The 26,956-nt window shown below is 35.9% G+C and overlaps 2 protein-coding genes across 2 annotated transcripts; both read right to left on the bottom strand.

Moving 5' to 3' along the window:
• Nucleotides 1–718: 718 nt before the first annotated feature.
• Nucleotides 719–16,389, bottom strand: Desat3 (acyl-CoA desaturase). Its single transcript, XM_073082705.1, has 5 exons — nucleotides 16,235–16,389; nucleotides 7,621–7,834; nucleotides 6,773–6,903; nucleotides 2,449–2,654; nucleotides 719–1,405 (listed from the first exon to the last, which is right to left on the bottom strand). The coding sequence occupies exons 2-5, from the start codon at nucleotides 7,826–7,828 to the stop codon at nucleotides 928–930; spliced, it is 1,023 nt and encodes a 340-aa protein (XP_072938806.1). The 5' UTR covers nucleotides 7,829–7,834; nucleotides 16,235–16,389; the 3' UTR covers nucleotides 719–927.
• A 7,986-nt stretch (nucleotides 16,390–24,375) lies between these two features.
• On the bottom strand, nucleotides 24,376–24,810 carry LOC140749648 (uncharacterized). The gene has a single exon (XM_073082762.1). The coding sequence runs from the start codon at nucleotides 24,808–24,810 to the stop codon at nucleotides 24,376–24,378; it is 435 nt and encodes a 144-aa protein (XP_072938863.1).
• Between the last annotated feature and the right edge of the window lie 2,146 nt (nucleotides 24,811–26,956).

Raw genomic sequence — 26,956 nt, 5'->3', positions numbered from 1 at the left:
CCAAACAAGCGCTCAAATTGATAGCAACCATAGAGCATAGCCCAGTCTCACCCTTAATTGAAATTGCCCCGTATGGTAATGACGTCGTTTGTGCACGTTTATGTGGCATAGGATATCTCACTTGACTTTACCTTAAATAGAATACCGAGAAAAAACATCCATTAAAAGATTTTTTGTAAATTATTTTAATTTAAATTTTTTTTTGGTTAGCAAGTATTGCTATGCTATTCTTGATTTGAGGAACTAACTAAAACATATGCCATCTAAGGCATTTTAAAAGTTGTGTATTATTATAGTTACTTTATTTTTTTAATTTGTTTAGAAAAGCACAATATTTCAGTGTTATCGATTCCAATTTAGTATTTCTAAAAAAATAATAACACATATCAGAAAATCATTATTCAAAATATCATGATTGTAGGATGCTTAAAATGTATGAGGCATACATTGGAGGCATCCACTAACGCAAAACTAACCAATTTATTAAAAAATACACAAAATAACTATTCAGCTGACATGACAAGAGACAAGACAAGATGATAAATTATTATTATCAATCACGTGAGATATTTTGAGTTAAAGGAAATCGTTAATTGTTGGTATTTTGTTAAATATTTCGTCATTGCGTGCTAATTCCAGAACCCCTTGGAATTAGGTGCATTTAACTTATACGCCAATATAGCCAGGTAAATGAGGAATATTAAGAAAAACATCAATATAGGTTTTTGTATATTGTTTTAATCTAGAATTTAGATCATTTGGTTAACTAGACAAATTAAATAAAAATCACCCGTCCAACATCGTTCGAATAAATTAGATTTAAAATAGGCACACACTCCGCTCTACACGTATATCACAAATTATTTAAAACTACGCCCGTTTATCACGTTTAGGATATTAGGTGCTATATTTGGAATTCTACGATATTCAGTCAGATTTGGCAGTGGTGGATTCTTCGACGGGGACTTCACCGCCCCACTCCTCGTGGCTACCGTCGCCCGTTCGCTTCACACGTTTCTCAATCACATCCCTCGATACCGTTTTCAAGTCATACGCCCAACCAATCATAGCCATGGAGTCGATAAAGAGCTTCGACAAGTTCAGCGAATAGTAACCCAGTTCAGCGGTCTTGTAGTCCCAAGGGAAAGTGTGGTGGTAGTTATGGAATCCCTCGCCGAGCACCACGAGCGACACGGGCTTCGTTTCGACTGGGTTGATGTTCTTGTCGTAAGGTTTGCTTCCCCATTTATGAGCTGCGGAGTTAACGAGCCAAGTGACGTTGAGGACGTAAACGTAACGGAAGATGGCGCAGACGAAGTACCCGTTCCATAGAGTTTCTCCCCATAAAGTAGGAATGAAGGTTGGTAGAATGAAACAACACAGGGGCATCAGAACCAAGTAGTGCCTGTAACAATAAAAATTAATGAAATATAGCTTTTTCTTTTCATAGTCACACGATATGTGTTCCTATATCCTAGGTGCCTTAGACAAACCCAAACCCAAAACAGAAATCTATCCCATAATTTAGATGTCAGTTTGGCCGGGGATCGAACCCAGGACCTCACGCATGTATGGACCAGTATGGTGATCGCTCCGCCATGTAGATCATCAATTACAAAACAATATTTTATTGTACTACACTCCTTAAATCAAATACTATTTATTTTTATAAAGGAGTTCGAAATTTTGTGACTAATGAAATGACTTTTATTATATAAGGCACTGTGATTATGTTAATGGATAAATTAAAATAGTAAATAATGTTAGAAATCAAAAGGCCGATAACCGATATTTGACTCCCAAACGGAAATAATTTATTGTTTACGGAACCGAAACAAATAAAGATGTTTGTTTAGGGTCTGAGGTCTAAGGGTTTGTATGTAATACAAGAAGTCATGCCTCCGGCTGTAAATGAAGGGTTTTGTATTTATGTGAATGAGCGAAGTACTAAATAATGGAAAGTTACATCTTGTCTTGTGTTTACAAAAGTAAGTAGTAATTGTTCAATCAATAGTTAGTTATAATTATTATTTTTATTAGCCTTCTACTCCTACGACTGGATATGGGTTTCTTCTCGAACTGAGAGGTTTAGGCCATAATCCAGACTGGCCCAGTGCGAATTGGTACACTTTAAACAACTCTGAGATTCTTTTAAAATAATTCTTAAATGTGTAAGTTTCCACACGAATATATTATTTATTGTTTAGAGGAAGTCCTTAAATAATTTAAAATTTGCACATAACCTTGAAAAGTCAGAGGCGTGTGCTTGGGATTCGAACTTAGCACCTCAGGTCAAGACTTAACTTGTTTTTAACTTACAGTTATTTCACATAAAATTCAAACATATGGTCCGTTCTTATTCAATAGCAATTTACAATCTTAGTTTCATATAAATTTTAGAAAAATATATAAATTAACTGAACTTTTATTGATATTTGAAATACTCACTTTTTCTGGAAACGCAACACAGGATCAGCCCAAAGGTCGCTCATATCCACCGTGTGTCCTTTGGCCTTAATCTCAGGGTGTTTCCTGACGAGGAGCCAGCCAACATGGGAGAAGAAGAACCCACGCGTGGCGTTGTGAGGATCGGCATCAGTTTCGGAGTACTTGTGGTGCATTCGGTGATCACGCGCCCAGTCCAGCACAGAATCCTGATAACGAATATAATAACATAATCAATATGAATTGTTTATATATTTAACATTGACTTCTATGTAACCTTGTGATGTTGGATATTATTGTTGATAATTTTATGTAGGTAATGAGAGTCATTTCGCCTGTTTTTTTCTCAGATTGATGTAACAAGCGTTTTCAGTTCATCTGTAGCATTACCATGAGTTGGCATAGAAACGCCACTATAGAAATGGTAAATAGAAAACTATTGTCATTTTGCTAGTGAATAACATAACTACTATCGTTACGGTATTTCTTGACAACGTCTGTCAAATTAATGACTCATGGGACCGAATTTGTATGGCAATAGATCATAATGACATTCGCTAGCGATTTGATTTCGATAGGTTTTTTACGTATCGAGTTACGTCACTACGGATTTTAGTTCTACGAGTAACCTCATTTATTTATTTATTTTACGCAGTCGCTAGCGCGTAATACTTTTGTAAACTCATGGTAGTCCTACAGATGGTTATCCGACCATGAGTGTCTGGAACCAACTTCATATAGAACAGATTTTACATGAAGCCAATCACAGATTAGTGGAAACTATGATGATTTTTGTTATGTCTATGTGAAAGTTAGTGTGTGTATTAAATATTGTGTTTCCCAAATAAAAATTAAAAAAATGCATTGCCAATCCTGAGTACTTAGATGATGCATCATAATTTTTTATTAAGTATATTTAAAAAGTTTCGTGAATTTTATTATTAAATATATTTGAAAAGAAATCAGCTTCACATAAATAACTACTTAATAAAGCACTAAGAAGTAAAGAACTATTCCATAATGCATTTTACTCGTATTATTAATAATTTTAAATTATTAATTTTAAATAAGAATTAATTTGTTACGACGATAAAGAATTCGTTTTATTTCTTGAAGAGTACTTTATATTATTAAATTGAGTTCCATTATGTTGCTATTCAAGCCGAAAATAGAAAATAGCCGAAATATTGGGTGTTAATGGCTCCATTAAGGATTTTATATTGAAAAGATTGCGACGAGAGTTTGAATGTTTTTAGATTAGCAAGTTACGAGTAAATAGTCTTGAAACATGGTAGTAATAGTGTTTAGAGAAATTATTGAAGCCTGAATATATTTTTCTTGTGGTTTATAGATAAGTCAGTCATAGACGAAATTCAGTACCTTTTTCTCTTTTATTTGTTAAATTAATTTCAATCACTTTTGTTAATCGTGTAGCTATTTATATTTTTTTACCTATTGTATGATGGATGACTTTTGGTTATAAATAAGATTTCAAAAAATACGACTACAGTCGAAGTTCTAGTTTGACAACTGGGTGAATATTAGTAAAGGTAGATAACTAAGGCTAGTAAGTTGGTAAAGTGATAGAAGTAAAGAAAACGATTGAATCTAGGTAAAGCCAGTGGAAATATTCTACACATTTCTAGGCGTTCTATTCTTACAAATAACATTTGAAATGGACAAAATTATAGCATAACAAATATCGTAGAAAGAAGACAATGAAACACAGTGTACAAGGCTAGCAGTGAACATTTTTTCGTATACAAAAATAATAATTTTGAAAAATGACCAAAAAGGCACATTTCTGGATTTTATGCAATATTTCCGATGAAAGTCAATCACACGGAGATCACGACACTCTGTATCGTATTGGGTGTGTTATGGGGCAAGGGTTGCGGTTTATCTTTAAGTGTGAAAGGTTAAATATAAATTAATAACAGCTGAACATGTGTTGATCATTTGATTTTCGTTCAACTAATCTGCTAGTGACTCATCTCGTTCGTCTTTAAGTATGTTTTCGAGACTAAATGACAAAATTAACAGTACTGTTGTATGAATTTCAGGCTTCAGTAGTTTGAAGTCGGGGTCTTGTTAAAATAAACTAGTTATTAAATTCATGAAGAAGTAAATAAATATTAACAGTTAAAAATAAATAATAAAATAAAGCGGCTTTAGACAAGTAGTAAATAAAGGTCTAAAATGCGAGGTTATTTTATCCATTATAACCCATATTACATGCTAAACATATTTTTAAAGGATTAATCCGAGATAATGCCATTTCAGGCAAAAAATATGCAATTGGGATATATGTTTGTCATTCATAAAAAAAAAAATTAATATATTTGGAATGTTAATAAAAAATCAGGCAGAATAAGATAAATAAAAATCTACTTATAACAAGATATACGTTAATAGATCTTTTTTTATTTTCAAACTCTTCATTTATTTCTGCCACAAGTATAAGTCTGATTCATAATTAGGTGTCCAAAATGTAAACAAAGAAATGTCATTGTCAAAATTCGATGACAGGTATTGCAAACCTTACCAAATTAACAAGAAACGAAAACTTTCACAAAATTCAACATAAAACAAAAACTTAATAACTGCACACAATTTAAAAAAACGCGCTATGAAAACTAGAAAAAAATCGAGTTCGATCACGATCACGAAAATGAATAATATCAACTACGAAACTTAAAAATGGCGGCACAAAAAATGTTTTGGATGCCGATTGTGTGACCATTATCACAATTTAATTTTTTTCTCATAAATTCGTTTTTTATTATTATTACTGTATGAAATGAAATTGAGTTAATATAAATATTGGAAAATGTGAATTGATTTTAATTTATTTAGATTTTTATTTTATTATCGATGTCTTAATTTAATATTGTCAAAAATAAGAAACTGCCATTTGACACATATTTTCTTGATAGGTCAACACCTTTGTTTACATTTTGGACACCTAATTATGAATCGGACTATAGTGTCGTGAGTGTGGTACAGGAGGGACTCTTATACAAAGCGTTTAAACTTAGTAGCAACGCATCTGTAGCCAACTGTCATCCTATTTGGGGTTGAATATAGATGTCTATAGACTTCAGTTACCCTTTAACATTAGATCTGCGGTAATACTGTGATCTCGTTTGCAACTTCTAAAACGTACCCATACCTAAAACTAAATACTTTTAGATAAAACTATATGTCTCCAACATATCCTAACTGGGAAGGCTAAAAGTATAACACGCAAAAAAGCTTGGCATGTTAGACTTTAGCCTTTCCTGACGATATAGTTCTAATTAATTCTAGATACTTACAAATATAGAAAGCAAGTGTCTAGTCACGTATAAATGGAAAAGATAAACCCATTTGCTATCAAAACGGATCAAAGTTTATCCATCGATAAATTTTCCATGCCGTCAGTGACTATATGTATAACATACAATGATAAGAGATCATGCTTAACGATTGACCCTAGCTTTCTAATAACGTAAATGCCCTTCGTAAATACGTAATATATAATCTTATCACGACTCATCTGTGGAAAATCACTAGATGACATTTCAGCGAAATATGCTCATGAACGGATGCAAATGAAATTATGTAATTTTAAAATTCGTCAGCGACTATGCTTTGCTCAATTTATGTAGTCTTCGTCTTATTGTCCTACTGCTGGGCATGGGATTCCTCTTTGAATAAGAAAGATCAAGCCATAGTCTACCTCGCTGGCAGAGTAAAAATTGGTCGACTTTACACAGTTTCGGAAACATTTTTAAGAACTCTCGGATACCTATATAGGTTTCCTCACGATGTTTCCTTCTTGTTAGAGTAAGTGATAGTTAATTTCTCATACGCATATATTTCATCAAAATCATAAGCATGCCTGGGATTTGTATCCGGAATCTGGCAATTGACTTAATCCAGAATTTACTCGAGTAAATTCAGAATACATTCATTTTGTTGATAGTAGGTATGAATCAACATAAAAGCAAAATGGACCCTGGATATTTGTCACCGGTCCTTTGCCAGAATAAATTGTTCACACATGCGTCACTATCACAGGATTAAATGGCATATCTTACGTTAGTTACTGCATTTTACTTAATAAAACACACATCAATAAGAGAAATAGCTGATTTAAAAGAAATATGTATTGCGGTCATTGCCTTGAACTAAGAAAAAGACTACAAATCTAGTACCAAATTTACGGAAAATATCTCAAGACAACAAACGGACATTCTAGTGGGTTTTAAATCCCAACTAACTACGGTTATCACCGCAATACGCAATAAATGTCTAAAATATAAAATCGTATTACATTACTGACCTGAAAAGCTATGGTGTTGAATAACGTAAGTAGCAGGCGCAATGGAAGACGTGCTTTGTACGATTTGTGTGCCCAGAGTCTGTGCGCTCCCGCCGTGATACCCAGGCCGGAACACAGGTATAAAAACACCGCTGTAAACAATAGGATATAAAATAAATAAACGCTACGCATAAATAACAATAGAAATTAATTTTCACGATGATGAAGTTATTATAATACAAATTATTGTAACGATGAAGAAAAATAATGTAAAGATAAAAAATATGTCCATCTCGATGTTTTTTATCTTTATCATTATCTACATGCTGGAGAGTTCTTAAAAATGGACAAGTAGTGAATTAACTGGCGTGAAGAGGGTTCTATACAAATTTAACACTAACTAAAATACATGTAAATGCGTAATGTATGGGAAAATATTGCGTTTACCTATTGAAAATGAAAGTTCAACACAATTGTTACAACAAGCCCTTTCATTTGATATGCTATTCGATGCAGTTTGCAAAACTTTTATTTTACATTTTTCATTTTGCGCCCAAATACCCAGACACTCTTTTATTCAAAATTCAACCGTTTACATTATCTATACCTTTGTCTTTGGTTCACAATAAGCATATGTACCAAATTTTAACATGTGTCACATTTAAAATTTGGTCTAATAAGGGTACCGTTTTGATTTTTTTACGGAATTCTTAAAAGTTCCCAACGGTATGCGAAGTCTACTAATTTGCACTTGGCCAGCGCGGTATGGCCTAATCCTTCTCATTCTGAGAGGAGACACGTGCCCAGCATTGGGAAAGTAATGGGGTGATGATGAATTAATCAATGTATGTCAATCTTCTATTTCTTACCAAAGAAGCGAGTAGTCCACATAGCCTTAGTCAGAAACAGATACGCTCCATACACCGCGCCGAGATGCAACATCAAGAACAGTATAACATTTCGCCATACTATCTGCAGTTTCCTCTTCTCAGCAGACGGTGGTACCGGAGTGGAGACCTTGTCGGCGTCAGACTCGTGTAACACCCACGAAGCCGTTTGTTGCCCTTGGGGAGGCATTTTACTCTGGAACAAAGTAAATAAAGTCAAACAGGAAAAAACAAGGGAAACTATTGTTTACCTCATGTCCTTCGTAACTATTTCATTTCGTACAAATTAATCGAATCATGGTTTCGTGTCGAAACGAATATATATCATTTTTTTTATAATATAGGAGTAGCAGACGAGCATGCAGTCCACCTGATGGTAAGTGGCTACTGCCGCCCATGGACATCTGTAATCAACCCCAGATACGATTAGATATTCCTAACTGAGGTCGGCAACAGATGCGCCGCTACCCATGAGGACTAAGCTGGAACGCCTCAGAAAAGTCTGTCTCCCTTACTACACCCTTCAAACCGGAACACAGCAGCGCCTAACACTGCTGTTATTAGGTAGGAATAGGTGTGGCGGTGGTGCCGCCGGAGTCGAACCACAAAGGGTTCTACCACCTTCCAACTTCATTAACGGAAGTTTAGGTTTTTTATATTTAGTACCTGGATGCTTTGATCTGTATTTTTTAAAAACGACGGGTTCTAAAAATGAAACCTAGCTAGATCGATTTAGTGCCCCCGAAACTCCCGCATACTAAAATTATGAATATCTTGAAGCCATTTCCGAAATCCAGATTATATACAAAATACAAGAATTGAATTGAATAGCATCTTGCATAAACTCTCTGTATTCGATGTATATGTGATGTAGAAATAAACCATGTAGTCCACCGTATTCTAAGCAGTTACTGCAGCCTACAATACATACATTTATAACCAAATCCAAACCCTACAGTTATGTATCCTGTCATAAAAATTTGACAAATGAGCTGCTAGTTCATTGCTAAGAACAGTGTTAGTAAATTCGAATACTGCGAGTGTTCTCGTGGTAAATATTTCCATTTACCTTTATAAATAAGCCCCTTCACAATACGTACAAATTACATAAATAGGGTAATAAATAACTGAATAAATTGACGATATGTCCATTGATTTCAAGCAATAAATTATATTACATCCCATGAATAACATATGTTCATCAGTATTGAGACTGCGTACGTTTTCTGCACATTTAAACATGTTTATGAGTTGATGCTCTAACAAATTATTTTTTACTGGTAAATATTGAATAATTTTGCACTAATAGGAATTTGGTAATATCTTAGTCTGACATCACATCGTGACTAATCAAATAATTTTAAACGAGCTATTCTGGTACGTGAATATGTAAGTATATCTGTATATTAATTACTTGAGGCGAAATCTTTGGACCCCTTTTTATGGATATGCGCGCACCGAAGCACGAAGTAAAATTTATACTACATAAAACACAAATACATAATACATTCAATTTACCTATAGTCAAATGCTACGCCTATGTCTATACACAGGCTTTTCAGCTACAAAAATAAATGTTGAACTTTGCTTACAAATGGGTCTTAACCCATTGCTGGAAACATGTCTCTATGTCACCTGGAGGTGATTCAACCACGCTGCTGCTCCATTGCAGCTTGGTGGAGAAAATTTTAGATTTCCGACGAGTGTCGGATGATTTCGCCTAAGGTCTTTAAATCTTATGGTGTCTGATAAGTTTGTCACTGTCATGTTTATTTGGAAGATGACAAAACCTTATAACTCTGCCTCTGCCTTAGTTACTTATGGCTAATTTTGGAAACGGTTGAACAAATTTTTTCAGGATTTACAAAGGATGCACAAAGATAAGACTAAGACAGTGACGTGATTCTTACTTTAAAATTTTGGTAAAAAAAATGAAAAATATAAATTAATAAATAGCTATATCTTCTAATATATAAAATTCTCGTGTCACAGTTTTCGTTGCCATACTCCTCCGAAACGACTTGACCGATTTTGATGAAAATTTTTGTGCTTATCCGGTATCTATGAGAATCGGCCAACATCTATTTTTCATCCCCCTAAGTGATAAGGGTTGTTCACCCTTAACATTTTTTTAAATATATGGCAACACAACGTTTGGCGGGTCAGCTAGTTTAAGTAATAATATTTTACAACTGTCACAGAACATTTTTATCTCTGCGTTTTATCGTTCAATATTAATAAAACATATGATTTCATATAAAACAAGTTACGAGTCAGTTCATATTTTCATATTACTGTGTTTGTATACTTTCATACACAATAAACGATAAGATTCAAGATAATAATATTGCAATAGTCGAGAAAAACAATACATATTTGCAATAGTGTTTTTTTGTAAAGAATTATGTTTCTGTTGCACTGTGGCTATATATGACCAGCATATTGAGTATTCTTTTCTGTTCAAATGCAAAATTAAATTATAATTTGACCTTTCATTACACATTAGAGACATTGTGTGCAAAAATATTATGAAATGACATAGGTTTTTGAATTCGAGTTCGTTTACAATAACTTATTAGCTTAATACACTTTAAAACGAAATAACACCTTGAATTAGATTCGTATTACCTTTTTTTTATTTGTACCTAAACGATGAGGCAGACGGGCCACCTGATGGAAAGCAGTTACCGACAGTTAGAACCCTTCGTGGTCTTACTGCGATGGTAGTGTTTGGCAGTGCCAGGGATATCCCATTATAAAATAAGAATAGTTTTAAGGTGGTAGAATCCTGTGTAGTTTGATTCCGGCACCACCACCGCCACGTCTATTTCTGCCTAATACCAGCAGTGTTAAGCGCTGCTGCGTTCTGATTTGAAGGATGTCGTATTAATTATTCACATTAATACGTGAAATGAAATCTTGGGATACTTATTAGAAGTCTCGCATTTGGCATAATTTATATGAAAAATAGTGCAGAAACCCGAATTTTCTATATATCCAAAATTATAAAAAAAAATAAGTTTTAATGTAACTAAAAAAATAAAACATGTACGAAAAATACACGTATATGCTATTAGCTATTGAGCTTAGCCTTAGATAAAGTTGTTTTCGAATTAATTAATTATCTTATCAAATTTAAAATATCTTTAAATCACTTGAAATTGAAAACAAATCGTGTTTGTACTTCGGTGATTCACCATCACCATCACCATTTGTTTATGTAGAACAAATGGTAAACAGGACATAGAACACCTGAGGAAGTGAGGACTAAGATAGTCGCATCATAATTATGTTATCCAGCCGGTGTCAACATCCTTTGACCGAAACGCAACTGCTTCACGCTAGAAATAACTTATTTCCCTGTACGAAGCATATTTTTTTTTTATAATATAGGACTAGGTGGCAGACGAGCATGCAATCCACCTGATGGAAAGTGGCTACTGCCGCCCATGGACATCTGTAATCAACCCCAGATAGGTATAGATATTCCTACCTGAGGTCGACCACAGATGCGTCGCTACCTATAAGCTGGAACGCCTCGGAAAAGTATCTCTCCCTTACCACACCCGACAAACCAGAACATAGTAACGCATAACAATGTTGTTATAAAGCAAAAATAGGGGTGGTGGAGGTGCCGCCGGAGTCGTACCACAAAGGGTTCTACATTCGCAATTGATTTTCTAGTCTAGGGCTAGTCCAAAGTCGCTCAACGCGCTATGGAGAGAGCTATGCTCGGTGTATCTTTGAGAGACAAGATTCGCATGAGAACCAAAGTCACCGACATAGCTCTGAAGGCTAGCAAGTTGAAGTAGCAATGGGCTGGCCACATATGTCGAAGAGCCGACAACCGCTGGAGTAGACGGCTCTTGAAGTAGAGACCGCGTCTAGGCAAACGTAGTGTGGGACGCCCTTCTGTAAGGTGGCGCGACGATCTGCTCCGGGCGGCGGAAACTAGTTAGATGAGGAGAGCCGAAGACCGGGCTCAGTGGCGTACCTTGGGAGAGGCCTATGTCCAGCAGTGGACTAACGTGGGCTGAAGATGATGATGATGAAGAATTGATATTCTATATGATTTTAGACTAATAACATAGACGAATTTAAACATTTTAATATTATTACGTAGCAGATAAAAACGATACGCGGTTTTTAATTACCTACTTTATTTCTTCATACTGGTTCTAGTACCTTTGAGATTTCAGTGTTAATTAACTATATGTAGGTAAAAAAATAGTAAATTTTGTGCGATCGTTCATTAGAATTCTAGTGACATACTAATACCTAGTAATTATTATGCACTTACATACTAATCTAGCGCTAGTAATTGTTATGCACGTACCTACTTGTCTAGCGCTAATTTAAGAATCTAATTTAAGGAAAATAATTAACAAATATTGTTGAAGCTAATAAGACTAATCGTATTATACGAAATTAATTAAATATTATCGGATAATGATGATGAATTGTATAGAATACTAATCAAAATATATTCAAATTAGCATCGTGTGTCACGATGTTCGTACATCCTAATTTACGTTCAATCTATTTTAATGTGTTAAAAAATATAGAATCCTTTTGGACCCGATATATTGCATGACTAAAATCTCTTTTTTTCGGCAAGGCGGAAGGAGGGGCCCAGCCCCGGGTCTGGGCCTGGCAGGTCCTCCAAACACAGTTGCTCATCCTTCCGAACTAAAAAGTTCGAGGTTGAAATGTTAATATAGATACAATCACTGGATATATAATGTATCATCAGCTCAAAAAAGCTCATCAGGACCAAAATATCTGTGAAATAGGTATACGTCACCGAAAAAAAGAGGCCCGAGTTAAAATATTACTGAAATACGTATTTGTCGGTAGAAATGTAAATAACACAGGAGTATAATGGAGATTATTAGACTTCAACTCCATTCAACTTCTTGCCCCGGGCCTCCGTACCGGGCCTCATTCAACATTTCTGTCTGTCTGGTTCACGACCTTAGACCGTCACTGTGGAGGTGGCAACCCTAATCTCGCCATGCAAGTGGCGTGATCCCGCGCACAAACGATCAATTGGTATTGTGATAAACGAGGTGACAGTTCGCGAGTTCAACCCGCCATTCAAGCCAGCATTCATCCATCCATTAGTTAATATGACGTGATGTGGGTATAAATTTAAACTAAAACGCCCAGTGGTCAATTTTACCATAACCATTATTGAAAATTTGCATATTTCCAAAAATAGTTATTGATAACTAAGTGCACGTAACCACAACCGCACCACAACGCAAATGCGTTGGTGGGCGAACATTTGTATGAAATGATACTTGGTCTCATAATCGAGGGTCCCAGTTCGAATCCCAAGCCATCTTTGAATCTTGAAAGTTATGTGCATATTAGCAATTTATAAGCGGGTATGAAAAATATAGTAAGGTAATCTACATGCACCTCTCTTACTTTGAGAAGTTTGAGAAAAGACCCGTGGCGAAAGAAAGGACAGCAGTGGGTTTAAGACATCGGTCTAAAACATCGTGGATTCAACGAAACATGACTACACCGCAAATTGTATAATGTATTTTTCTTAATTAGCGTCAATTTGATGATGTGTCGATGATTGTCGATAATGGCCCCAGTACACTAACTACCTTAAATATTAATGACTAGCTTTTGCCCGCGGCTTCGCCCGCGTTTAAAAGAAAATAATATAACATACTAACATACATAAAACTGAAAATTCGTACCTCAACTTTGCTAAAGATCACTTGGTCAAATGCATAGTTTTACGAATCAATCCTTACTAATATCGATTAAAATAATCGATGTTTTGGGTCCAAAAGATCGATTCTCCGATTAATCGATCTTAGATCGCCATCCCTAGTTCCCGTAGGATTTCCGGGATAAAAACTATCCTATGTCCTTTCTCGAGCCTCAGACTATCTTTGTACAAAATTTCATTAAAATCGGTTCAGTGGTTTAGGCGTGAAGAAAAGGCAACCAGACAGACAGACAGACAGACAGACAGAGTTACTTTTGGATTTATAATATTAGTAAGGAAGTAAGGATTCACATTTTGGCAATTCCAATAATTGGCCTAGTGCGTGTAGAATTTGCACACGAAAGGTTCCGTACCACCAAATTTTTTAATTGTACTAGCTGACCCGGCAAACGTTCTGTTGCCATATAAATAAAAAATGTTTAGGTTGAACAACCCTTATCACTTAGGGGTATGAAAAATATATAGTAGCCGATTCTCAGACCTACTGAATATGCATATAAAACTTGGTGAAAATCGGTAAAGCCGTTTCAGAAGAGTACGGTAACTAACATTGTGACACGAGAATTTTATATATAAGATGTTTAGTATTTGTCATCGTAGTGGCCATAGAAGTTAATGCATTGTGAAAATTTGATAATTTATCAGTATTATATTACTGTTCAATAGATAAAATGAAAAACGCCTAAAATTAGCAGTTTCTTGTATGGCGACCCACATTTATTTTCAAGCTTTTTTACTTTTAGTACCTATTTGTTGTTATAGCGTTATACATACTCTATGAAAAAAATGTGTTTATCTATTACAGACATTACGGTACAAGAGTGCCTTGTGACAGAAGGACAGACTGCGAAGTCTTAGTAATAGGGTTCCGTTTTACCCTTTGGGTGCGGAACCCTAAAAACGTTGCATGAAATTTTCGTTTGATTTCTAGAGGGTTAGAGGTTATTTAAACACATACGTTTTAGTTGGTAACCAATCGTAATTAATTAATCATTAATTAAACTACTTGTATCATAAATGATTACATATTAAAAACACTTGATAATGTTGATGCGAAATACGATGGATGATTGAGATACCTGTTCCTATCTATGTGATATAATTTATGGATGATAATATAATTGATATTTTTATAAGATTTAAGGCAGACAAGCATGCAATCGAGCTGATGATTAGTGGCCTCTGCCGCCCAGGGATTGTAACTCTATATAAAGCGTGGTATTTTAAGCCGATCACATATGCGTTGCAAGTGATAAGGATTAAGATGTCCGACTCTAACGTATTGTAAGTTAACATTAAAACATCCACCAAAACACAAGGACCAGGTAGAAAGAGGTGTGGCGGTGTTAACTCCTCGATAGAATCTACTACTGTAGATTATTAGTATTTAGACTAATAACACAAAACCTTTTGCATCTCCGATGTTTACATTCAACGCTTAATTAATTTTACGAAAAGATATACAATAATAATGCAATAATATAAAAGAAGAATTGGTTATTTTGTACCAAAATTATAACAATTTTTTAAATGTATCCGTCCTATGTGTTAAAAAGTTTAAAAATAATATAAATATTTTTAAACTTTTTTAATATAAATATTTTTAAACTTTTTTTATAAATATTTTTAACTTAGTAAAGTTTTAAGGCTATTTTCAGTTTGAGTTTCTGTTGAAGGGTGTGTAATGTGTATGCCGGCTGTCTTACATATTATGTCTTACATTTAATACTCAGAAGTGGTAATGAGTAATATGGAGTTAGTTACAGATGACCATGGGCGGCCACTTACCATCAAGTGGTCTGCGCGTTCGTTTGCTCGCATCGTATAAAAATAGATATCGATAAAAATATGTATATAAAAATAAATACTTTTTGTAATCATTCATTAATTATGAAGCGAAGCAATTTTCCTTAATTATCTTGAATTAATACATTTTTTATGATGGTCTTCAAGCTTTTTTTAATATATTTATAGTATGAAATGCAAGATATCCTTTAATAAAAACATGCTTCCTCCCGAGGTATTCCCGGAGCGCTATGACATGGGGCTCTTCAAAAAAGGTGCAAAAAGAGCTCTCCTTCAAAGCTGGCGATGCATTGGCGACTCCTCTGGTGTTGCAAATGTTCATAGGCGACGTTAACTACTTTCCATCAGGTAGCACGTCTGCTTTATCGTCAGGTTCAAATATAAAAAAATGCTAATATATACGCGTCATAGATAAGTGGTGTGATTTTTAATGTCCTTATATGAAGGTCAAGGTTTGAACAGATGCTTCCATTTTATTAAATCATGTGCAATGCATATTTCTATTTTTTACATAGGACATGTATGGAAGTTTTTGTTATTTTAATTTGAGAGAAAACAATGTATTAGCAATACAAAATTTGATTTGTTTAGCATAAGGTTTTAAAATCGTAATATATTCGTATATTACTTGTCACGTCACTCATTAAAATATTGCTGTTTTTATAAAAAAATGTATTATTTAAAAATAATTAAATATAATTATGCACCGTGGTTAGAATAATAGAAGTCGCAAAAAAATAAAATATTCAAATTCAATACAATATTAGCTATTAGTATCAGATAATAGTAGTATTTTATCATAATAATAAAGCGATATAATTATCTATGTAACGCGTAAAGAAAATTAATAAATAATATATTTTTAAACTGATTTTATATTAATTTCTTAAGAAACAGACCGCGTTCGATTTACAAAAAATGGAACCAAAATGATTTAACAAAAAATGTCCTACGTATAACCGTAAATAAAAATAAGCCCAAAAAACCTCATATTAACATAAACTAATTAATTAGAAACGTATATACATTTTCACTTACCTTGGAGTGAAAACAATTGCTAAATTTGTAACACTGCACACAACACCACTAGTAGTTGCCGTATTTACACACCGCGAAAGACTGCAGGCAGAAATTTATCCACATTGATTATATACATATAGTCATTAGCTTACACTTGGCGGAATGACACGCCTTAACTTATAGATTATTTATTTGATCCCCTGATAATTAGTACTATGTATGTATATAACTATGTCTTAATCTGTTCTCTTTCCGTGCACGTTGTTATCGAGAAAATACAGTTGGGAGTAGGGTTGCCACCTGTATAATATACCTAAAATTTTGTGTTGAGATTTATACAATTATATATATTAAGTATAGAAGAATAATAAAGTTTGTTAAGTACTTAAGCAATTCAAATGTCGTCGTGCTTCGAAATCGATTCTTAAGCAGTGATTTCCAATAATTAGAAATAGAACGGCAAAAAAATCAAGATCTTCATAGAAATTATATTTTCCTATAATAATATTTTTTGCAATGTTTTTGTAAGAAATAGGTACTTGAATACTTGAAAAACTCTAGCAACCCTAGTTACTTGGGCGACAAACAACTTACTGAAATTACGCGTGGAGATCCCGTTTATTTCCATCCATTTTATCATTAACCCATTATTTTACGTACAAAAAATAGAATACTCATACAATAGTGACAGTATACCATGTTGACCATGTAAGTTCAACCCCCTGGCGGCGCCCATGGTCGTAGACCTCATAAATGGCTCCAATCCCATTTGGAGTTCAACACAGACATGATTTGAATGTTTTCTTGCTACTAAAATAGTAAATTAAAAGGAATGGCCATTGAACCCACTGAACAGTTATAAAAAGTGGTCAATGCATGAAAATCTGTCACCAAATACAACAACAGCCTGCCTGAAAATGGTTACAAAAATGTGGTACTCGTAGCTCTGAGAACTAAGTTGAAATGACTCATAATGGGAATCGTGTCTTAAACGCGTATTGGTAGGCTTAACATAGCTTTGATAATTACTTACGATGCTTAGGCAAGTAAATTTCCTTGATAATAACGTTAAAAATCTATACTAATATTATAAAGAGGAAAACTTTGTTTGTTTCTTTGATTGTAATGAATAGGCTCAAAAACTACTGGACCGATTTTAAAAATTCTTTCACCATTCGAAAGCGACATTATCCACGAGTAACATAGGCTATATTTTATATGAAATATATTTGATAAATAGATTTTGAGGCGGTACAAAGTTTGCCGGGTCAGCTAGTCATGAATAATTTGATTTATCGTGATTTAAATAATCAAACCATATGCAAATTAACTCAGTAGTTTTTGAAAAAATCTCGGACGTGCAAATTTACTTACATAGCAGTCGAATACAGTACACACCTATTTCTACCTAATAACAGCATTGTTAGGCGCTGCTGTGTTCCGTTTTGAAGGGTGTGTTAAGGGAGACAGACTTATCTGAAGCGTTTCAGCTTAGTCCTCAGGGGTAGCGGCGCATCTGTGTTCGACCTCAGGAATGTCTAATCCTATCTGGGATTGATTACAGATGTCCATGGGCGGTAATAGCCACTTACCATCAGATGGACTGCATGCTCGTCTGCTACTCCTATATTATAAAAAAAAATACAGAACCTCTGTTTTGGAGTCGATTAAAAATCAGAGAATTCGAATCTGGGACCAGCGTAAAAGGTCGAAGTTCATACTATTAAATTATATCGGCTTTTACATTTATAGTATTCATTGCTTTTAAACATTTTCTAGAAATTTGTTATCTCAGTTCACTAGATTAATTACTAATTTAATGACGTAAGATGTGACGCGGCTATCGTCATACCGTTTTGAGCTAGGTTCGAACATCAGCTAAGCAAATTTTAAATAATATATGTAGATTTCTGTTTCAAGTCTGAATGTTTATGTATATTTCTTCATCGCTTCATCATCAAGTTTTTTTATAATATAGTCGTATCAAACGAGCATGTAGTTCACGTGCTTGTGAGTAGCTACTGCCTTCCATGCACATCTGTAAACAACCCCCGATAAGAGTAGAGTCCTTGCGGAAGGCTACAGATGCGTTACTACATCTGAGAACTAAGTTGGAACGCCTCGGATAAGTATGTCTCCCTCAAACTGGAATATAGGAGCCTTGAAGACTACTGTTATTAGTCAGAAATAAGTATGGCGGTAGTGCGGTCAGAAATAAGTATGGCGGTATGGTCAATTATCAAAAGAGACCTCAAGCAAGCCCAACTGCCAGAAACGACAACCCAAAACAGAAGTGTTTGGCGCAATACTGTGAGGAGACCCGACCCTAAATAAAGGGATCAGGGATGGAAAAAGAAGAAAGAGACCTTAATACTCAAGACTTGAGGTTATAACTTTAAATAGCTATTATCTAAAAATGGCCGATAAGGGAACATCGGTTACTTACACGCGTATGGATGAACACGTATCAGTTTTATTTTTTATTATTTTATTTATTTGACACACCAACAGCATAATATACAGAAATTTTATAAATAACATTGTGATATAATAAGATACACTGGTATGCAAGTCAGTTATAGGCATGTACAACATTTATAGAAATATAGACGTAATATCTATGCAAATAATGTAAGATACTTAGAAAAGAAAATAAAATAATCTATACAATAAATATACATAATTTACTCAGGAAGCAAAACTGTTGAGGTAGGTAGATAATTTGTTTTTAAGACGACAACATTCGTCATGAAAAATGTCTATGTCGGCTGATGCAGTTTTGGAACAGATACACGTCGTAGGCGTCAAGTCATTGCTGTCCCACTCCTGGGCACGGGTCTCAGAGTGAGAGTAGTCCAAGGACATATTCAATTGATAGGCGTCACTCATTCATGCGAGTTTTTTTTTATTCTCAGGCGTTTAGGTCTCCTCACGATGTTTTCGTTCACCGTTTAAGAAATTGTTAATTGAAAAATCAGAAGTGCCTGGGATTCGAACCTTGGACCGCTACTGAAAACCGAGTTTCCTATTAGTACGTAAGTAAGAGGCGACTAAAAGGGGGCTTCCGGGGTTGCGGGTGGCAAGAGTGGGAGCTCGAACCGCCCAGCCAGCGGCCCCGCGAAGGACGGCTGTATGTGTGGCCGCATACCGCCGTACACGACAGACGGTGTGGCGAGCGTCAAGCTCACCTGGGCGGAGCCCAACGAGGCAATGCGCTAAGAGGACTCCGGTTGCGTTCCTTTGGAGATCCCGGAGTCCTCTACGCAGCGCCGAGGACGGCCACCGGGGGGTTTTAGTGCGGTAAGAATCTCACATAACCTCGTGTCGCTACCACGGCATGGGGTACGTTTTGAAGGTTCCCCCTCGTAAAAGAAAGGCTATCATTGCTTATTTCTCATGGGCACTGAAACCAAGGGTATGAGGAAGTAGTTTAAAATTCAAAATGTATAAATAAGGTTAGGTATATAGCTTTTTATACATTTATTTTAATAAATGTATAAAAATAGTACATTACAATACGAGGACGAAAAATTTTTTTCTGACAAGTGTGAGTTTGCAGGCCGAGCCGCAGGCGAGGACTGCAATCACACGAGTCAGAAAAACATTTTTCGTCCGCGTGTTGTATAAAATTTTATATTACGGGGTCGGAAATTGGGGTTTTGCGCACGCGAAGCGTGCGTAAAACGTCAATTTACGCACGCCGTGATATAAAATATATTATTTTAATAAATGTATAAAAAGCTATATATTCAGAATTATTTGTTATTTCTTCGTTTTGCCCCAATCACCTTTCGACCCTCATTGAAATTAAAATGATTTCTGTAATACTTACGATATTATAACTTTTAAGAGTATATATATAGCCCCTTCGATCAAGAGGCCGAGTTTCTTAACCACTAGGCTATCACTGCTTGTCCCTGTAGTTCCGGGACCAGAATAGGGCTACGGTATCCCCTGCCTGTCGTAAGAGGCGACTAAAAGGGGCTTCCGGGGTTGCGGGCGGCAAGAGTGGGAGCTCAAGCCGCCCGGCCAGCAACCCCGGGAAGGACGGCGGTATGTGTGGTCGCATACCGTCGTGTACAACAGACGGTGTGGCGAGCGGCATGCTCACCTGGACGGAGCCCGAGGGGGCAACGTGCTAAGAGGACTCCGGTTGCGTTCCTCTGGAGATCCCGGAGTCCTTTACGCAGCGCCGAGGACGGCCACCGGGGGGGTTTTAGTGCGGTAGTAAGAATCTCACATAACCCCGTAGCGCTCCCATGGCATAGGGTACCTTTTGAAGGAAGAAAAAAAAGGCTATTACTGCTGTTGTCCCAGAGTTTTCAAAGTTATGTGCGTATTAGAAATTATTTATCACCTGCTTAAACGATGAAGGAGAACGTCTTGAGGAAACCTGAATAGTTGAGAGTTTTCAAAGGTATGTAAAGTCTACCAATACCAACTTGTCTAGCGCGGTGGACTATGGCCTAATCCTTCTCATTCTGAGAGTGTACCCATGCACAGCAGTGGGACGGTAATGGGTTGATGATGATGATGAAGCGAAATAACATAGACTTAACTGAAAACCGTGTCAATGTTGAACTGAACAACTATACCTGCTACGAAACAAATCGTTCATTACACCTAATGAGTTTCTTCACGCATAGTTGCTGTAATGGGCCGGCCAGTCTGCGTTATTGCATCGACATAGAATATTGATCAGTAGCTTGTAAGTAGTATAGTAACATGTGGTAAACTATACACTTTTAGACTGAAATTCGTACCTTCATTGGAATGACAGTGGCGCCATCTGGCGAAAATTGGTCGTACCAAATCTGAAACCTTCGTGGGCTCATGGACAACAACTTTGCTAAAGATCATCACTTGATCAAATGCATAGTTTACGATTCAATCCCTACTAATATCGATTAAAATAATCGACTTTTTGGTCCAAGAAATCGATTCTCCGATTAATCGATCTTAGATCGCCATCCCTAGTTCCCGTGGGATTTCCGGGATAAAAACTATCCTATGTCCTTTCTCGGGTTTTAGACTATCTTTGTACAAAATTTCATTAAAATCGGTTCAGTGGTTTAGGCGTGAAAAAGCGACAAACAGACAGACAGACAGAGTTACTTTAGAATTTATAATATTAGTAAGGATAAGGATTTAAGGTTTTTTCATAAATTAGAAATATCAAGCCGGCATGCAGTCCATTAATATAAATACTTAAAATTAAGTGGTAACTGCCGCCCATGTACATTAGTAACATACTGCATACAGAACAGTGGTTTCTATCTGCAGGCAATCTCAGCCCCAGCCGATCTCACTCCTCAAGATTAAGATGGTCGTTTCATATGCAAGTCAGCTCGTATCCACACCCTTCCTTCAAAACGCAAGAAGTGCATCATGCTATAGTCCGATTCATAATTAGGTGTCCAAAATGTAAACAAAGGTGTTGACCTACCAAGAAAATATGTTTCAAATGGTAGTTTCTTATTTTTGACAATATTAAATTAATACAACGATAAAAAATTAATAATCTCAATAATTTAAAAACAATTCACATTGTCCAATATTTATATTAATTCAATTTCGTTCCATACAGTAATAATCATAAAAAACAAGGTTTATGGTAGAAATTTAAAATGTGATAATGGTAACACAATCTGAATCCAAAACATTCTCTGTGCAAACAATCAACAATCTTGTGCCGTCATTTTTAAGTTTCGTAGCTGATATTATTCATTTTCGTGATTGCGATCAAACTCAATGTTTTCTAGTTTTTATAGCGCGTTTGTTAAATTGTGTATAGTTGTTAAAGTTTTCGTTTTTCGTTAAATTTGTTTAAAGTTTTTGTGTCTTGTTAATTTTGACAGTGACATTTCTTTGTTTACATTTTGGACACCTAATTATGAATCAGACTATAGAAATAGGTAGATGTTACAAGGTATCCCCTTCGAACCGTATTTATTCTATCACCTTTGTGTCACATGTATCACAAAACAGTGTCGGAAAGGATGTTCGCTCCAAATTTAGTGTTTAAGGCCGGCCATACACGAGTAGCTTGTAGCAGCCAGTATCGAATGCTTCAAGTTGCGAGTGCATAGTGAACTTCAGACTTGTAAGTACGTACATACACGAACAGCTCGAGCAGTTGCAATTGATTGAGACGGTAGGTAGCACGGTGATTTTTCATCTTGCGGTCAAGCAGTCGCCAGCCATACACTGACTGCTCGAGCTGACGACTGCTCTTGCGCAGTTACCTCGGCCCGCGCTCTTCATTCCTCGTTGCGCATGCTTCCCGCCTGCACAAATTCCTCGAGCAGTTAGCTTAACCGCTCAAGGAGTTATCAATGGCAGCTTCAAGCTGTTGACGATGACTGCAAGGGCGGTCCGTGTATGTTGATAACGGGGTAACTGCTCGAGCAGTCCATGTATGGCGAGCCTAAGAGTTGCAACATATCGGTTATGGACTCCAGAAAGGAATTATTTTATTTAACTTAGCGATGTTTATGGGCAGCAGAAGGCACTTAATATCAGGCTTCATGCTCGTTCATTCGAGGATTAACTAAAGTCAGTGATAAGTGCATTACTACTCCTAGGGACTAAGCAAAAATGTCTTCGCTTTGTCGTGTCGCTTTTACTCTGAAAATTGCGAAATTGTAAAAAACAATATTTATTATACATTTATTTATTTATACTTTATTAACCAAAACAAAGTTGTGGTGCAAAAGACGGACTTAATGCTGAATAGCATTTTCTCCCAGTCAACCTTGGAGGATGTGCAGAAATAAATTGAAGGCGGTTCAATAAAATAGAAGCATATAAATAAATGTCAATAAGATGAAAGAAAGAAGCATAATAAAAAAAAAAACGTGAAAGGGGAAAGAAAAAATAAAAGACATACATTGTTACAGTGATAAATACATTCATATATTACCAGACATACTTTTAAAATGTATTTCACTCGTGTATATAAAAACTATCCACCCGGCCATATTGCACTTTATAAAACATAATTTATATTTATCTGTGACAGTAAAATCACAGAACTTAATTTATGACTTTACCCCATGTCATATCCGATTGTGAAATAAAATGAATGCATAACTTTCCGAAAATACCAATGAATGAATTTTTAACAAAAAAATACAACCGAATTCTATGTCACTACAAAGTAAAAAATAATTGAAATAAATGTTGGTTTACTACATATTTCTGAAGTCGACGCTCAATATATTTCGTTGGATAATGATGTAAGCAGCGTGTCTAATAAACTTCCAGCTCGTCTCTATACAATAAACAAATAATTATTAAAATCGGTCCACTAACGGCGGAGTAATTCGTGTACATACACATAAAAATAGATACCGGCCGAATTGATAACCAGCTCCTTTTTGAAGTCGGTTAATAAACTATTACAAGTTCGTCAAATCTCACTACCTTCACCTCTAACTATTTTTTCTCCCAAAATCTGTGCTCTTGCTATTCACCTATAAAACTGTGTTAACTTTCTTTTTGTAATTTTATTTTTTTAGCTTCTTTCCCCTTTATTTATTATTCGTTCTATAGTATGCTATCTCTATATTTACACTTAATTTTATATATTAGTCCTGCATCTATCATTTAATTGCACCCTCCCTATTATTTTAAGTCATCTCTTCTTTAACTCCTCATCCTAAGGTTGTCTGGAAGAGATCGCTGTTTTAGCGATAAGACCGCCTTTTGTATCGTCCAAAATTGTATGTTTTGTTTTGTGTTCTTTTTTGGGTACAATAAAGAATATTATTATTATTATTATTACAAGTTTCGAGGCAATTTTTTGCAATCACGGCTACTGCTTTGGTATTACCGCCACATTTTTTATAATGTTAGAGTAGCAGACGGGCATGCAGAGCATCCACCTGATGATAAGCATCGCCTACCGCCCATGGGAACCAGTCAACCCCAGATAAGATTCAATTTCTAACCGAGGTCGACCACTGATGTGCCACTACCCCTTCGTTCGCGATCCCGACGGCGTTTGCCCACTTCCGGGCCCGTCTCGGTTCGGGATGGAGCTGGAGCTGCTCCATTCGCTCATCTTTGAGGTGCACGCGGGAACACCGCGCGCGCCACCTCGAGGCTTAATGGTGTTTTGACGTAGGACACCCCCGTGTCCTACGCCAATGCCTCCGTTATGGGGGTAGGAGATGGGCGTGGGGAAACCTTCGCCTACGCCCGATTTTACGCCTGCGGATTGGGAGGTCTGAGTATTTCTCTCTCTCCCGCTCCGCAGCCTCCTTCTGCGAGATTACTTCCTCACAGAAGGATTTGACCGCCTTCCATGACCCCGCGCTTACGACGATAGCTTTCACCACGGCCGGCAGCGAGAGGTCAGGCCCCACTGCAGCGACGAGTACACGGCGCTGACTATCCCATGCTGGACACTCCTCCAGAGTATGCTGCGCCGTGTCCTCGTCGCTACTACAATGGTGGCACTGGGTGGTTGGCTCCCTTCTGGCTATGCGGCACAGGTACTTCCCGAAACACCCATGACCTGAGAGCACCTGCACCAGCCGGAAGGTCAGCGACCCATGCCGCCTGTCATGCTTCAAATCCGTAGGCACCATTGTCATACCTATTTCTATCTTAAAACACATGTTAAGCGCTGATGTCAAGGTTTGAAGGTGTCAAGGTAAGGCCCACACTTATACGACGAGTGTCAAACTTAGTCCTTAGCCCAACTTAGTCTCAAAGAGTAAATTTGGTAGTTATTTTTAATTTTAGTTAACTAAACTTAGACTTTAATTTCACTATCACTACATGTAAGTACTTTTTAGGTCAGGAGTTTGTATGCAATTCAACGTTTAAACTTCTGAATTAAAAAAAAGTGAAAAACTAATTTAGTCGCAAAAAACGATGACGCGTATGAATACATTTTATTTCATTAACAATATTCATTAACCTACCTACTTAAATATCATTTGAGCAAACAGGTCAATTTGGCATTGACGTAAATCAAATCAAATCCAAATGTTTTATTCAAAATAGGTTCTTTACAGAGCACTTTTTGAATGTCAAACTACCACCACTTCACAAGGTGTTTCGTTATGGAGAAGAAGCGGCGAAAGAAACTCCATAATACACATCTTTTAAAAAAATTGGATTTTAAAATGTTAAACTTAACCTAATGGTACATGTGGAGCTGGGACTACTTCAGACCACACCGTTTTGTCAGTCAAATAATCACTTAGTTTATAGTACGCTTTTTTACATAGCGTTTGTTTAACGACATATTTGAACTTTTTTCTGTGAGATTCAAAATGTGGTCAGGTATTTTATTGTAGTAGCGAATACAGTTACCCATGAAAGATCTAGCCACCTTGCATATTCTATGTTTAGGAATTGCTAATTTATTTCTATTTCTAGTATTAAAGTTATGTTTGAAAAAAATAGTAACTATTGTTTTCAAACATATCAGTATGTTTTCTTATATACATAATATTTTCATAGATGTATTGACTATGTACCGTCAATATGTTAATAGTGGGAAACAGTTCTCTCAGGGACTCACCACGTCGCAGACTATATATTGACCTTATTGCTCTTTTTTGAATAGTAAATATAGAGTCTATGTCAGCAGCACTACCCCACAGCAGAATGCCATAAGGCATAATGCTGTGAAAGTAACTGAAATAGACAAGCCTGGCAGTGGGGATGTCTGTTAACTGTCTAATTCTTCTGACTGCAAAAGCTTCAGTACTAAGTCTGCTGGACAAAGCAGAGATGTGAGGGCCCCACTGGAGTTTAGAATCAATGGTTATCCCCAAGAAAACAGTTTCATTGACAGATTGCAAAGTCTCACCATTAAGAGCGACATTCATCCCCATACTCCTTACATTTGGTAGCATAAATTTAATACATTTAGTTTTATTAGAATTTAGGAGTAGGTTATTTTGACATTATCTTTTGGCGGTCGCGGTATTAAAAAAAAGGATTTTCGCCTGCATGTAATTATTATTAGTAAATTTTTTTTCTTAATTAAAATATTGTCTTATTTTAATATTATTGAATTATGATTGTATATTAATTATCATATTTTTAATTACGATGTTTGGCATGATGTCGTCACTAATAATTGTACTGCCACTTAGCAAGTAGAGATTACTCGATAATGTATGTATGTTCGATTATGTAAAAGTGAAAAGTATGTTAGTGACCATTAAATAATAAATAAATAAATAAATAAATAAATTATCTAATGATACTAGCTGACCTGGAAAACGTTGTGTTGCCATATAAATAAAAAATGTTAAGGGTGAACAACACTTAGGGGTATGAAAAATAGATAGTAGCCGATTCTCAGACCTACTGAATATGCATATAAAATTTGATGAAAATCAGTAAAGCCGTTTCGGAGTACGGTTACTAACACTGTGACATGAGAATTTTATATATAAGATATTATACTAGCTGAGGGACCGCACCGGGCGCCGCCATACGAGGGGCGCCAAAAACACACGAGCGTCTCCATTTAATAAAAAGGCTAGGCTATTAATTGAACGGCTATTTAAGCTACTTGGCTGCAACATACAAATTACAGAATTACAATTACATTATAAATAGATTAAATTTAACTTCAAAGATTTGATTATTTCACGATTCCATAGAAATAGTATAATTTAAGAACATAAAACAACCTTATATTGTGTTATATACGTTCTGGGGGTTTGCCGTTGTTTTCAAATCGAATAGTAGTACGTAGTTAAGTTTGAG

The sequence above is a fragment of the Epargyreus clarus genome, unplaced genomic scaffold, assembly GCF_041222505.1.
Source record: "Epargyreus clarus isolate Ecla_fem2 unplaced genomic scaffold, WU_Ecla_fem_2.2 ptg000018l, whole genome shotgun sequence".
Lineage (NCBI taxonomy): Eukaryota > Metazoa > Arthropoda > Insecta > Lepidoptera > Hesperiidae > Epargyreus > Epargyreus clarus.
This window is presented reverse-complemented; position numbering and strand designations above follow the sequence as displayed.